Raw genomic sequence first — 14,999 nt, forward strand, 5'->3', positions numbered from 1 at the left:
GAGATTTGAATAGGGATGACCAAAGTCGGAAAAAGTTCAGCATGAAGGAAGCCTGAAGCTAGATAGGAGCAATGTAGACTGATGGCTTAACTGAAGATAGTAGGTCACAAAATGACCACAACCTCAGAAGAATTGTCAAAATGAAGAGTCAAAAGTTAAAAATCAGAAATTCCCAAATATAAGCCCGGGAATGCAGGGCCCACAACAAACTATTGGTTAACGAGAATTAGATGACTAATAAATTAGCAAGGTAGCAGTCCCAACATAGAGATTGAGGGAAATGACCAAAGTTGGGCAAAGTTCAGCATGACTGAGACCATCTGGACTCACTACATGCAACACGTAGGAGACCACCACATACAGAGACCAGCACAAGAACTGGCCCCACATATGGGTTCTTGATGTAAAAGACAGATAAAGGATCCTAAAGCTCAAGAAAATTAGATGCTACAATGGCACAATGAACTATTGGGCATAAAAAGATGAGTTAGGCTAAAAAGAATTGAATAGGATCTAAGCAGAAGTAAGGGTTTCATTGTGATTTTGTTCAAAACTTAAATAGTTACCTGAAGAGGGACAGGATGTGGGACTTGGGGCTTGCATTTCTTTAAGAAGGAAAAATGGACACTCTTACAAAGCAGGTGAGGGAGTTGGTTTCCTGAGAAATTCCAAAATGCATGCAGAATCCTAGATAAAATTTTCCCGCTACTAAGGATCGCAAACAGTGTTTCATGTTCAACAACAGTAAATTTGACCTTTAAACAGTGGATTGAAAGTCAACTTTGTTTGAGGAAAGGTTGAAGATCAAAAATTTGAACCTTGGGAAAAAGAAAAGAAAGGAAGGAATCAGAGGGAGAATTTAGACAAATAGCACCAAATCATACCGAACAAAATGAGATGAATCAACTGGAAAGAAGAGCTGCTGGTAAGCAAAACCATGGCAAGCAAACAAAATGTTAGAAAATCATAATTCTCAAGTTGGCTTTTTTCAGAGTAACCAGATATATTGAAAAGAATAATACAGTGACAGTAGTATCTGATCCAAGCAAACCATACCTGCAGTAAGCTAATATTGCCTGCATCAGGATGCTCCATCTGATGAGCTGCGCCAAGGAAAGAAAAAAGAGAATATATATATATATATATATATATATATATTTATATATATATATATATATGTTAGCTCCAGATCATGTGCAGAGTGAAAAGCTTATTTGAGAAATGAGAAAGAAGTTCAGCAAAACATACTATATGTTTGCTCCACACACCCGATCAACTTAATTAGTCGTTCCTGTCAGCAAGACAAATTAAATATGACATACGATAGATTATATAAAATAGAACATTGCAAAATATGATGTAGAACTACAATGGAAAACCTTTTGCATAGCATTTTGCTGCAACAAATATTGCAAAGATGGAAGGACTGCAGCACTGTCTACTGTAGGATTTGATGGCACTCCACCTACTTCATTTGTCAAGCAGTCTACTGATGGTTCTACCTGGGTGACAAGAAGTGTGAAATGTTAGAGGTGCCATACACAAAGGAAACTGAAACAGGCATAAATTCCTTTGTCCTAATACTTCAATACATTCAATCACGAAAATGTTCACATAAGAAAAAACAGCCTAAGAAGAATAAACAAAATAAACTAGCTGATCATCTAAGTTGTTTAAATCATTAGCTGCAGAACACCTAGTTAATGCTTCAACTCAATGGAAGTATTAATACACAAGTTGAAGTGCATGGTCCGTTAAACTTAAAAAATATATATACTTAAAGTTATGACAAGATCGGGTTTAATTTCTCAAAAGCAGAAACAACTTTAGAAAACCTAACTTATTATCCACATCAATTATGACACTCACAACACAACCTAGGGAATACCCCAGCCATAACGCCCCTCCTCTCCTTGAGGATGTTCTAGGTCGGAATCTTGGTGGTACAATCCCAGGTACTTGGACCTGATTAGTTTCTCTCAATGAGACTTCTCTCTCTCTCTCTCTCTCTCTCTCTCTCTCTCTCATAAAAAAAAAAAAAAAGAAAAAAAAGAAACAATATTTACATCTCTTCAATGTTTTTTGATCAAACATTATACACAGATTTATAGTTAGCAAAGTATTAAACTGAGCATTTCAGTAGCAACGGATGGTAATCCATGTCACTGCACAAAATAGCTATTAAACTATGAGCACTTCAGTAGCAACAGATAGTAACCCATGTCACTGCACAAAATAGCTATTAGAAAAAAAACAGTGTATTTAACTTTCTGCTGGCAACAAAGCAAAACCTTTTTCTTCACTTTTCCTGATTTAACTATGACAACAACAAAGAGGACTTACATACCTTCAAGCCAGCATCCGATGAAGTAACCCTGAAACGCCCCTTACATTGGATGACAAGTCCTCCAGATGATTCATCATGCATGGTTGCTTTTTATTGCCACGACAGTTGTTGCAATGCAACAATTAAATTAGGATTGAGCAATAAATTATTAGAGAATTTTTTATGTTGACTTCTACAGTTAAAATAAGGAGAAGTAGATGAAAAAAGGTCTATATCATGAATAACATACTTGATGTATGGTCATGGAAACCTCTCATATGGCGGTATGATAGAGGACCACTATAATTTCTTTCACATTTATAATTTTGTTCCCTTCAAAATAATATGAAATGTAATCATATCAACTTTACAAATTAAAAAGTGTACTCTGAATAAATATAGACTACCAAAAATGAGAGTAAAGAAAGAAACAAAATGGACATTGGTCTGCCAAAATAAAAGTTACAATTCAAAAGATGATTATTGACAATTTCAATGACACAAGAAAAAACTGGCACGACTTTACTGTAATTAAACACTTTTTTTATGAGAAATGAAACTTATAATTTTATAAAGAAAGAGTCTGAGTGACTATCATGGATAAAAATTTTCAAGGTTTAACTATCGATTTTGGTATCTATCAGGGTTCGCTGAATTGGTACTAGAGGAGAGACCATCCAGCGACTGATTTGGTTGACAATTCAAAATAGAAGTTACAATTCAAAAGATGATTATTGACAATTTCAGTGACATAAGGGAAAACTGGCACGACTTTACTGTAATTAAACTCTTTTTTTATGAGAAATGAAACTTATAATTTTATAAAGAAAGAGTTTGAGTGACTATCATGGACAAAAATTTTCAGGTTTAACTATCGGTTTTGGTATCCATCAAGGTTCGTTGAATTGGTACTAGAGGGGGGACCATCCAGCGATCGATTTGGCACGTATGGGTCCATTCCGTGCTATTCCAGGGTGCACCAATACAAGGAGAGATAGAGAGGGGGGAGAGGGAGAAGGAGAGCTAGAGAGAGAGAGAGAGGGCAAGAGGGAGGGAGAGGAAGGAAAAGAGTGCAGTCAATAAATCATTTGCCGGTTTCAATTTGCAATCAGTGAGAAAAAAATTAGGCTTACATTTCGAATGATGGAATGGAATCATGCCAATAACTGACTAGTCTAGTTTGGTATGCCCTGAACCGGCCGATTCAGCATGGTTCAGGAAACCTTGTGCCCATACTAGTAGCCACCTAGTACAGTGTTGGTATGGGACATTTCTTTGCATAAGCCTTTTGTACAAAGGGTTCACTAGGTATTGGTTCCCCACTAGTATGGTACTCCTAAAAGGGACTGGTATTATCTAGTAGTTAAAACATTGCCAATAACCATTATGAGAAGGGAATCGAGAACATATGCTTAGAAGTAGAGATTTGGATGGAAATGGAAGTTGAAACCCTAATCGAAGAGATGAAATGGAGACAAAAACTTATCCACATCACCCTCTTCTACCACATCAGCAAGTTGTGTGATATTGCATGACTACTCCGTTATGGCAGCCAAACAGAATTTACGGTTAGAATCCGAATTGAAAAAATTAAAAAATTTGATTAATTGCTTGCACTAAATCAAAGTTCAAGAGGAAATTAAAAACCCCCAAATAGTTCAAGATTTTTGGCGTGATTAATCCTAAAATTTTGAAATCAAATGCCTAAAAATATGACGATTTCAGTTACATTTAATAACAATTATGGAAACATCATCAAATAATGTTATAACCAAGGATTGATGACCTAGTCAACCCCTGTTTGTGTTTGCCATCCTAGATCAGATGAGTAACTAACCAGCCCCCTGGTGCATGTAGGACCCTAATCCACTTAGAAGGGGTTGTTCTGGTTGGTATTGGCTGAACCAAGAGAGACTCAACCAGCACTAATCATTCTACCCAATACCAATCAAAAAGGCACTTGGTTCCTTCTTTCTTTTTGTTGGTGTTTGAATGGCGATATGAAGAATGGACAAATGGAGGCTTTTTTGTCGGGGGGCGGGGGGGGGTGGGGGGGATGGGGGGTGTTTGGGGGAAAGTGCTCAAATCCAGCTTCATCCAAGAAAAATAAGGCCCCTAAAACCTCACGTAACTCTAAACAACAATAAAACAAAGAAAAAACAAAAAAGAATGGTGTCCAACATGACACCAGGATGCCATGGTGCCTCTATGTGTTGAAACAATGCTACTGTCTTGATAACCAATCATCCAACGCTGACTGGCAAAATGGCACTAGGACAAGGTATTTAGACCTTGAATATAGCAATAGCAGAAACCAGGCTGAATTTTCTTGATAGGAATTAAAAGCACTTGAAATCTACAAGCAAATGAGATAAGTAGAAAAGGAGAAACTGGTATATTGAACCCTATTCATGAAAGAAATCAGCTTATTGACATTTGGAATAGCAAAGTCTTAATCATGATATGCAGTGTCAACAATACCAAATACTGTCAGTAGAAGTCCCCATAGTGCAGAATTCTTCAAGGATGTACCGTCACTGTCTAGTCAGGAGAATGAATATGGCAAACAATCAATATGTAGCAGCAGGCTTAGAGTGCAGTCAGAAGTCCAACTGAGATAAGGGCCAACTAGATTAATCAAAGTGGACCATTGATTTTTCCGATTTTGTTGGATGGAAAACCCATCCATGCCCGCCTACACATGAACCATCTCTTCAACTCATTATGATTCTATTGCCATTTAAGAAGCTATTGAAAGAAACTGTTTGGATATAGCAAAGTATGCCTTCTAGAACAAGTGAATAGACAGTAATTAGGTGAAACCTAATGATCTTGAATATGATGGGAGATGAACTAATGATCAGGTCAAACATTCATATTTTTGCAACAAAAATCCTCCACACTACAAGTCATCATCCAGTACTCCAAAAATAGCAAGCAGGGTTTAAAATCATCAATTTTGTATTCATGATATGAGTGTTGCTTTAAATACCTAATGGTGGAATATTGTTAGCAAGAAAGATAAATCATCTATGGAGTAGCTGAACAGATACACTGCAAAAACATACTTGTTCTGGTAGCACAATATAACATGATGAAGCATCCAGCAGAAGTGCTCAATCTATTAATAAGTAACCATATAGATAGCATGATGAAAGGAATAAAGTATAAACACAATGAATGGATATGGATCTGTTGTCACCATTTTATATAATATTGTTACTGCTGCCAGTACAGGTTGGGGACCCAATCAATACGATACCATAATAGTAGCATCTAGCAGTATAGAATATGCTTTGGCTTCCTGGTACTCCATCATGATGCCTTTTGTTTTAAGTTTCCATTTGCATGTTGCAAGGTCCACTGACCAGTACTAGGTGCCATACCGGTCAGTGAGTGGTACATACAGTATTAGTACATACTGTACAGACACTCAGGACACTCAAGCATGCTGGTTTGGTAACATGTTTCAGGGTTGTTTTTTTATTGATAACATCATGGATATCTCCCTGTAGGATATCTGCATTTTAACATCCTCAAGTGTTGAGATTTCTTAGTTTTCTATGCACATACAATTTTTCAAGTAACATATGACAACAACAGCAAAACTTGTCTCATAGAGTTGTTAATGGTGCTGGTCATAATTGACCAACAAGCATATTTTTTTCACCAGTCGGATACAGCCAAATAAATTACGTAGGATGCCATATACTTGACAAATAGTCACAAAATCAAACTAGTACCACATTGAAAATTTTGAAGAAGTCATAAGGTCTCGATAGGGAGGTAAATATTTCCAGGTCACAGCACCCAGATATGAAAACGGTACCTTTCTGCATCCATCTCAGTATTCTTGCGAAGCAAAAGAACACGTTCTGGTAGAAGAGAACCACTTAAAAACTTCTGGCATCCAAGAACATCAATATTCTGGAATGCAGGATTTTTTCTTTCCACATTTCTACCACTGCTCTTGCCTGTTTTGTGATCTTCCACCTGTGATAATGGTTCCCATGGGATTACTGATTCTGCATTTGACTGTGTAACATCATTCCTATTAGAAGGCCCAGAATTGTCATCATCCTTGTAAACATCAAAATAACCTCTGCATCAGTTCAGATTTCATAAGTTAGAATAGAAGTACCATGTCTTGCTCTGAGTACTTGACAATGACAGTAAAAAGTTGTCCAAAGAATAACATAGGGAGTCCCTTTAAAGCCCTGAAGGAATTCTTGAGGTTCATGAGAGTTAGTCTCCTGTTTTCTTGACTTGTGTATGCATCAAGGTAAGATGATGCGCTAATACAATGTCAACAACACAACCCTAGGTGATGCGTGTTCAACCATAAGTAGCTATAAATGTTTTTTTTTTTTCTTTTATTGTAGATATTAAAGTTTTGCATGGGTTATGCAGAAAGACATTGGAGTAAGCTATCACATTTCCAAAGTTTAGAAAATTAAGTTGCATTCTTAGAGTTGTAAAATCAAGGATTTGTTGGTTTCTTTCAGTTGCTAAAATGAAAGCAACATAATAATGAAAATTGAAAAATATCACGTTTATAGTAATCCCATACAACAATTACCCTCCATTTTTCAATAAGTATTGCCACCTTAGACAGAATCCATGACATTGATCAGAAAAAAATTGTTTGCATATGTTCATCCTGTTCCATCTATCAACTGGAGAGCTTATTCTGTTTTTTTTTTTTTTTTTCTGCATGAATTTATTTGTATCCATATGTTAAATATTTTCAGTCATCTTTTACTCATATGATTTAACATTAAAATGCTCTGGTATAGGTATAAGACAATTAAAATGCACTGAAGAAATATAAAAGCATACTCTAATGCCTGAAGAGGACAAAGTGAAAATGAAGAGGCAAATAGACCCCCCAATTCCTGAAAATCTTGACGCCCATCCTAAGAGAAGAGAGATGTCAGAAACAATGTGATGAGGGCTTAAAAATAATTAAAAAAGAAGAAAATAGAGAAAAACTAATTTGGTCTAGTGATAGTACTTCTCTTGAACTTGCATTGCTATCATGGCTAATCCTTTCAGTTGACAGAGTCTGTCGTGCATAATGACCTCATCATCTCCATGCTTCAACTTGCGATTCATGTCCAGATCTTCTGAATTATCATTGGGCAACTTAATCTGAAAAACAAGGATTGTGAGAGGATAGAGCACGTAGTTTGCTTCTGATCAATCACTGTTCAAATCATGCTGAAACCGAAGCTCCGATGTGACTATCCTTACAAGAGAGGGCTGAGTTTTCAATTCTTCCAGATCAAAATTCCAACCACTGATTCCTCGAATGTACTGCTGCAATGACCCAAAGATTTTGTTGTGATTATTGATAAGCATAGGCACTTATTGGAGCTTGAACTATAGCTTTCAGCACAAAAGAGAACTTTTCATGATGTTCTTTATAGGGATAAAAAGGAAAGACAAATAAAATAATGATCGGTTCACATAGCTATAAAGTCCCACAAGAAGATACTGCTAAAAAGGACAGGAGAATGAAGAAGAGGAAGGAGAAGCTACCCATTATAGTCACTAGCACAATTTCTGTCTTCATACCAATAGCTTCAAAACATAGGATACATGTTCAATACATAACATAATCATCACATAACCAAAGTTCGAACGCTAGTAACTTGAATATATCTTGGGGCTAGAAATAAATAGAAACTAGCAAAAAAGCACCAACCGGTAAAAATAGTCATTATGAAATGAATGAGACTAATATCATCAAAAAAAATAAGAGATAACGTGAATGAGCGAAAGACGATATCTGAGCTATTCATATGGTAACATGACAGTCTATTTCAAACCACTTAGAATTTGACATAGTAACATGACCGTCTATCCCTTGAAGAAAGCACATAACAACTATAAACACCATAAATAAGCATCTGACAGTTCTCCAAGTTAAATCCAAGATGTTATATTTGTGCCTTCATGTGTATAATGGAATCAATATTTTGCTGAACATAAAAAAATGGGAACAGTATTATAAAATGTGTTAATGAAAATGTTCAATTATGATAAATACTGTCTATATATCTTATATTTGTGAAGAGAAAAAGTTGGTGATTGATAACATATATATAAAGAGGCCTTGAACATCAGATCTGACTCTGCTATCATGACTCCACTCTACCTGCTCTATAATGGATGTGCTATCCTGAGAATGCTGACCTCGCATCCATTCATCCTAACCAAGATCACCCTTCCATCACAAGCAACCTATTATTTGCGTTTTATCCACCTTGTTCTAAAGGCTATACCTATGCCACCATAAACTACCATCTAAAAAATTATACAGTATTTAGAAGATACAGGCTATAAATTTTCCAATCTATTAATCATTGGATTCTTCTAGTTCGGGATTCAGGCTTAATATTGCTACATCTTTTAGAAAATGTGGCCTTAAGAAAAGGATTCATATAGCCGACCCCAACTAGTTTGGGATTAAGACTTAGTTGAGTTGAGCTATTCATTATCGGATTCTTGACTTCCGGTTAATATCAAGAATAGATAAACCACCAAAGTGAAACAATTCTTCAAGATGGGCTTTCAATATTATATATAGATACATATAATGTTATATATAGATATATGCCTTTAGGTAGTGTTTGGTTACCCTTTTCGTATTCCTGGAATAGGAATACGAATTCCCAAAGAATAGCTATTCACCATGCCTATTCCAGATTTCTGTTTGGTTGGAAATCTGCTATTCCGCCGAGAATAAGGTGCAATTAATGTAGTGTTATTCCATATACTTAGAATAAGGTGCAATTAATGCAGTGTTATTCCATGTACTTAGAATAAGGTGCAATTAATACTCATTACAAACCTAGAATAAGCTATTCTATGGTGGATAGAATAAGGTGCAATTAATACTCATTAAAAACCTAGAATAAGCTATTCCATGGTCCACCATGGAATAGCTAAATCAGGGTAGATGAGAATAAGGTTCAATTAATGCAGGGTTGATCGGAATTGCTAAACCTGCGAGGCCCACCACCACTTTTTCTAGTGTTTGGGGAATAAGGTGGAATAAGCCCTTATTCCACCTAGAATAAGGGCATCCAAACACTACCTTTAATGAATATATATAAATGTATGTACAGGGATGTATATATGTCTATGCTTATTTATATAAGTTGCCCTTCCAAAATTCCTGTTAGGGTCAATTAATAGGAATGCAGTAATTGAGAAGGATTAGTCCTGTGACAGTCTTATGGTAGAGACTCCCTTTCAAAAATGGGTCTACAACTTTGAAGTTATAACTGTTCATACATTATTGATTTTTTATGCACTTAACAGTATAGCTTTGTTCAAACTTGCTTAAAGAACATTTCAATCTCAAAGTTATTACAGCAAAGATTATGAAACCTACCACCTGACTTCAGCTTAACAATTTCGCTAGAGCACAAATTATCCATTTTAGCATAGTCACATGAGTGGATGGCTACACGATCAAATAATATAGATATTGCTCTTTTATGCAAGTGTAGCTTACCACCTGAGTTCAGCTTAACAATTTCACAGGAGAACAACTTTTCTGTTTTAGCATTATCACATGAGCAGACAGCTAATTTGATCAAATAGCATAGATATACTCCAGTATGCAAGGCAGCGGGCTCACCTGTGATAATTGCTCTTTACCTCCACACACAGCCTTGTTCTGTAGAAGAAAGTCAGCCTCTTTTCCTTAGAAACAAGAGTCTGGCTATGAAGTGTATAGAAATATTAAAATTTTCAATTTATAAAACAATTTAAACTTATAACCTTTAGTAGCCTAAAATGATCACCAAGAGGAGGAAGGCCATCCAGAATAGTTCTCACTAGATATTCTTTTGAATGAGTGTTTTTGAAGAAAGCATGCTTCAAAAGTTTTTCTGACGAAGGTCGCTTCTTCGGATCTTTCACTAGGCAAGTAGCTACCATATCTTTAAAAGTCTACAAGAGAAAAGCACTCTCAAACAAAATTCAACAGCTTTTGACACAAATTTGGAGTAAAAGAATGCACCTTTGTAAATCTCTTGTCCCTTTCATAATCAAAACCAGGTGGTGAATTTTGCAAGGCCATAAGCAACACCTGTAACAATTAGAGAGCTGCCTTCAATATGTACCTAAAGGATCAAAATAATGCATATTGCCATCCAAATGCTCATTAAACACCTTCATTGGAGGATACTTAGAAAATGGGGCATGACCATGTGCTAGTTCCAGTGCTGTTATGCCAAATGACCAAATATCTGCTCTGTTAACACGACACACAATGAAAAATGAATAAAGAACCCTTTAAAGAAGGAACAACTCGTAAAAATATCTCTGCTGTAATTGGTTTGCAGTGCCACAGATCAGATGGGTCACCCACTCACTTAAAATTATATCCATTTAATTGCTGCATTACTTCAGGAGCCATCCTACAAAATCCATGACATATTAAAGCATGTTAGTAGATGAAATCCATTTAAATAATTCACCTGACCTGATCAATGGCAGCCAACAAAAAGAGAATATTGATAAATAAAGTGTTTGAAATTCAAAATGAAGTGATTAAACCGCAAAATATAATGATCTAAACAAGCACCAGCATGGAGTTCCTGCAAATGTATTTTGAGAGCGTTGCCTATCCCCAGTATCAAACATGCAAGCCGACACTCCAAAGTCCGCTAGCTTAACAGTACCATCAGAATTAATTAAGACATTTCCAGCCTGAAAAAAGTGGAAGATATATAGATAGTATAAGTATCAAATAAGTATTTAAAGAATGAGAATTTGGATTTACCAACCAACAATCAAGACTTTAGAAGGAGCGGATGACTGATAAAAAAGCTTTCATAAACAAGAAACTTGGTAACTAAGAAAAAGATAACCATGCTAAAGGCATTTTTAGGCTAAAGAATAGCATTAAAATGTCTCATCATACAGGTCCAGTTAGCAATTGTGGCATCAAGAAAAACATACCAACTACACCCTAAATCCCTAAAGCAGTTCTGAAAACTACAATAGAAGTGCTATCACTTTGACAACTACTTGTTCGCATTCCCTCAATCGAACAGCCAAGACACACAAGATTATCATGACTTGATGGATATGAATAGAATTTTCTTTGCTGATTTGACTCCATTCATATGTTGTCTCAAGAGAAATGGATTCGGTTGCGTAGGAAACCCTATCATAATTAACACATTTAACAGCAAACTAGTGCATGAGTCACCTCATATTAAATGAGGATATGTTACAGTAAGACAAATATGCTGGAACCAAATGCCTCCATAGAAAAGGTTGCTTTACTTAACTCCATGCTCAATCTGAACTTCCATGTAAAGAATTTCCATCTATACATGTGCACCTAAAACGTCACCACTTCTCTATGCAGGTCATACACCAATTTCCAGAGTGGTCCATACAGCAAAAACAAAGATTGTGTTAAACAAGGGCATGTAGATGGAAACCATCTATAGGCATGTTTAGTGTTGCTTTAAAAGTTCTTTCTTATGAAAGAAGAAGCCACAACCTAGGTTTTCTATCTTCTCCTAGAAGCACTTTTTTGACTTTGTCTTCTTGTAGAAACACTTCTCTGATAATATTACCTAACATTTATTTTTTAGAAAGTACCATTTGCTTTAAGGTGCTGTTTAGTTGTGTGAGGGTTTATATAAAATAGATAATCATAAACATTATTCTCCGCAAAACAGATTTTTGCAGAACAGGGGCCCTGTTTTTCATAAAACTCAATTTCAAGTTTTATGTCTCGTCAATTTTGGCAAAATGGATTTTATAGAAAACAACCAAACAACTGATTTTGGTAAAACATATTCATTTTGAATTATTTATGAATCTCTTTTACTAAAATCAATCAAGGTGCCCTTAAAAGTTACAACTTACAAGAGTACTTTTATTCAGAAAGACCAAGCACACCCTCTGGTTGAGTAAAATTCAAGAATGTATCAATTAAATGGGTTCCCTCTTGTAATCCTAGAGAAGTGCAATGTGAAGTCTGAAGAAAAACTGTAGGCCAATAATAATGCTTCTGATCATTACGAGAGCATCAGAACCCTGCAATTTGATACCTTAACATCTCTATGGATATGTCCATGACCATGGAGATAAACGAGAGCTTTAAGAACCTCACGTAGAAGAGTGGCAATAGTTGGCTCATCAAAGCCCTCTGGATAAGCAGATTTCATTATATGAAGACAAGACCCTCCGGCCATGAAAGGCATCACAACCCAAAGCATGTGACCTGAGGTAAAAGAGCAATGTGCATGTAGTACATTTGGATGATCAACCAAACTCATTGTTCGTACTTCACGTCGGACCCCATCCTGTAAAATTTAAAAATAAAAAAGCACTAAAAAAGAGTTCAGTTCACATAATTATGGAATCACAAGTGAAATCATTTATATATTTTACCAAACAGGATCAGCAGTTCGCAGCCAAAGAAATTCAATTTGAATTTACAAACTCTCTGCATTTTTGCATGACTTGGAAAAGATAATAGGTGTGATTTCACAGGAAAACATATTGAAACTTGAAAGCACTTGAAGCATTAAGAAAAAAATTTCAGTGTGAAAGATGCATAATCCCTGCTTTTGTAGACAAAAACAGAGGTAGGGAGACCCACCCAACAATTAGTTCATTATATGCAAATTAATTATCACTTGATCATTCCTGAAATAGGTAAATTTATCTTTTCATCACAGGCAAAGAAATCAAAGAAACGAAGAACAAGTATTATAAACCACATCATTTGAAGAAAAATTACTCATATGAATATGAGAAATTTGCAAGTGTAGAATTTACATGGAAAGAAGAAAAAGGTAAACGCAGCCCTTCCAGCTGGAATGATCTAAAATGAAATATCACCTACAGTGGCTTTTGGAAGTAAAAGGAAAAAATCTGCAAGACGATCTCCAAGACTTTTCTGACATGACTATGGAAAGCTCCATAACCTGTTGGGTACAATTCAGATTCAAGTGTATCCAACCCACTTGTACCCCTATAAGATATGCTGAAGTTAGGTTCACATCAAATCATGTCATGACAGGTAAGGTAGACAGGTGACCTGTGTTTAATAGTAGATTGATTGCACAAAGGAAAGAGAATAAGAACTAAACAGCCAGTTCTAGGGAGAAAGAAACGCAAGATAATAATATACAGTTCAAAGTATTTAGGATATATACTGAAGCTAAATAGAAAGCACATAATTTATATCTAATTGTTAGAGTTTAAATATAATGAATCTATAAGTAAAAAATTATCAAACCAGATCACTGCTGCATTTCTCGAGGTCCAAAATCTTGATAGCAACTATTTCATTTAGCGGGACACAGAGAGCCCTGTAGACAGTAGCACTGACACCTTCACCAATTCCCTCAAATAATTCGTAGTCGTTAGAATTGACAGGAAATCTCTTCTCTTGCTCACACACCATCATGCTCTCCTATAGGACAATTACCAAAAAAAAAAAAAAAACATTTTATCTCTCAAATATCTAGCATGCATGATTAAGTTGTGAAGCTTAAAGAGTAGTGACCAAATTACATGAATTTCATCTCCACTCCATTCAGAATGTCATTTCTAAAAAAATCCAGTAAACCGTTCCACATAACTAGCTTGACAGATCTTCCTGAATAAAATCATCTCAGGAAAAAGTTGACATTACTATTACAATTATTTTTATATTTGGGTACATATGTTTTTTTCCTAAATCTATTAGTAAAAGAGCACATGCAGATAAAAGTCAAACCAATAGTCTAGCAACACGGTAGACAGTCAGCTGTATCTTATAGGTTAAAGAAGATATAACATATTATCTGGATGGATAATAGCATAAGAAGTCAAGATAAACTAAGAAACCACTATAATCAACTTGCAAACATATCTGAAAGAACCTTTTTACTGAAACTCTACAAATTTCTCGTTACAAGAACACCGCCTTAATAATCCAAACTTTCCAAACTCCAAAGATTGCATCCCATCGATGAAATGGATGCTGGAATTTAGGGAAAGACGAAGACCAGCACAAGAACAACAACACTGTCTCACATTATAGGATGAAGTGATGAACAGAGTATACACTGAGTGGAAGGTCGTTACCGGCAGTTCAGAACCTGAACCTAAAGAGGCGATGCGCGAAGCTAGGGTTCTCTCTGCTTCCCAAATCCAACGCCGAGATCAAGAAGTTGGTAGAGGCGAAACCTTATCCTTGGATATACCAAGAAGTCATGATCTGGTACGTAGATCTATACTCGCCCGCCATTAGCAAGGCGATCTCGAGTTCCTCTCTCTCTCTTTCTCCCCTTTTCTCGCTCTCACTCCTGGACTGCTCTCTTCTGTTTTGGAAACTAGAGGGGGGAACTTTTTGAGCCTTTCCTGCAAGCCTTTTTCTACCTTCAGATCGAGGGAGAGAGGGAGGGAAGCGACGGAACGCAGTTTTTAGACGTTTGATTATGAACCAGGTCCAGTGGAACAATCCAATAGTCACTCGCCACATTACCATCTTGGATTTAAACAATTCAAGATCAAATGAAGGATGTCCATTATGTACCGTACATTTGCTTCAGGATTTGAACTGATCTTCTGAGCCTGGTTCATGCAATAATTTCTCCAGAGGGAGGAGCGTGGGGCCCGGCGAAAAGGGAATTCAGCAAGC

The 14,999-nt window shown here is 36.1% G+C and overlaps 1 protein-coding gene across 1 annotated transcript; it reads right to left on the reverse strand.

The window, feature by feature from the left end:
- Nucleotides 1–1,056: 1,056 nt before the first annotated feature.
- On the reverse strand, nucleotides 1,057–14,750 carry LOC105047209 (uncharacterized; the record flags this gene model as incomplete). Its single annotated transcript, XM_073259244.1, is given in 19 exon segments — nucleotides 1,057–1,103; nucleotides 1,249–1,291; nucleotides 1,380–1,502; nucleotides 2,348–2,433; nucleotides 2,577–2,659; nucleotides 6,156–6,428; nucleotides 7,166–7,242; nucleotides 7,341–7,405; nucleotides 7,408–7,477; nucleotides 7,580–7,645; nucleotides 9,978–10,016; nucleotides 10,121–10,291; nucleotides 10,362–10,430; nucleotides 10,514–10,595; nucleotides 10,717–10,761; nucleotides 10,929–11,053; nucleotides 12,415–12,669; nucleotides 13,611–13,787; nucleotides 14,444–14,750. Coding segments are annotated over 18 exon segments (1,890 nt in total), but the record flags the coding sequence as incomplete, so codon positions are not given.
- Between the last annotated feature and the right edge of the window lie 249 nt (nucleotides 14,751–14,999).

This window comes from Elaeis guineensis, chromosome 6 (genome assembly GCF_000442705.2).
Source record: "Elaeis guineensis isolate ETL-2024a chromosome 6, EG11, whole genome shotgun sequence".
In the NCBI taxonomy this organism is placed as follows: domain Eukaryota; kingdom Viridiplantae; phylum Streptophyta; class Magnoliopsida; order Arecales; family Arecaceae; genus Elaeis; species Elaeis guineensis.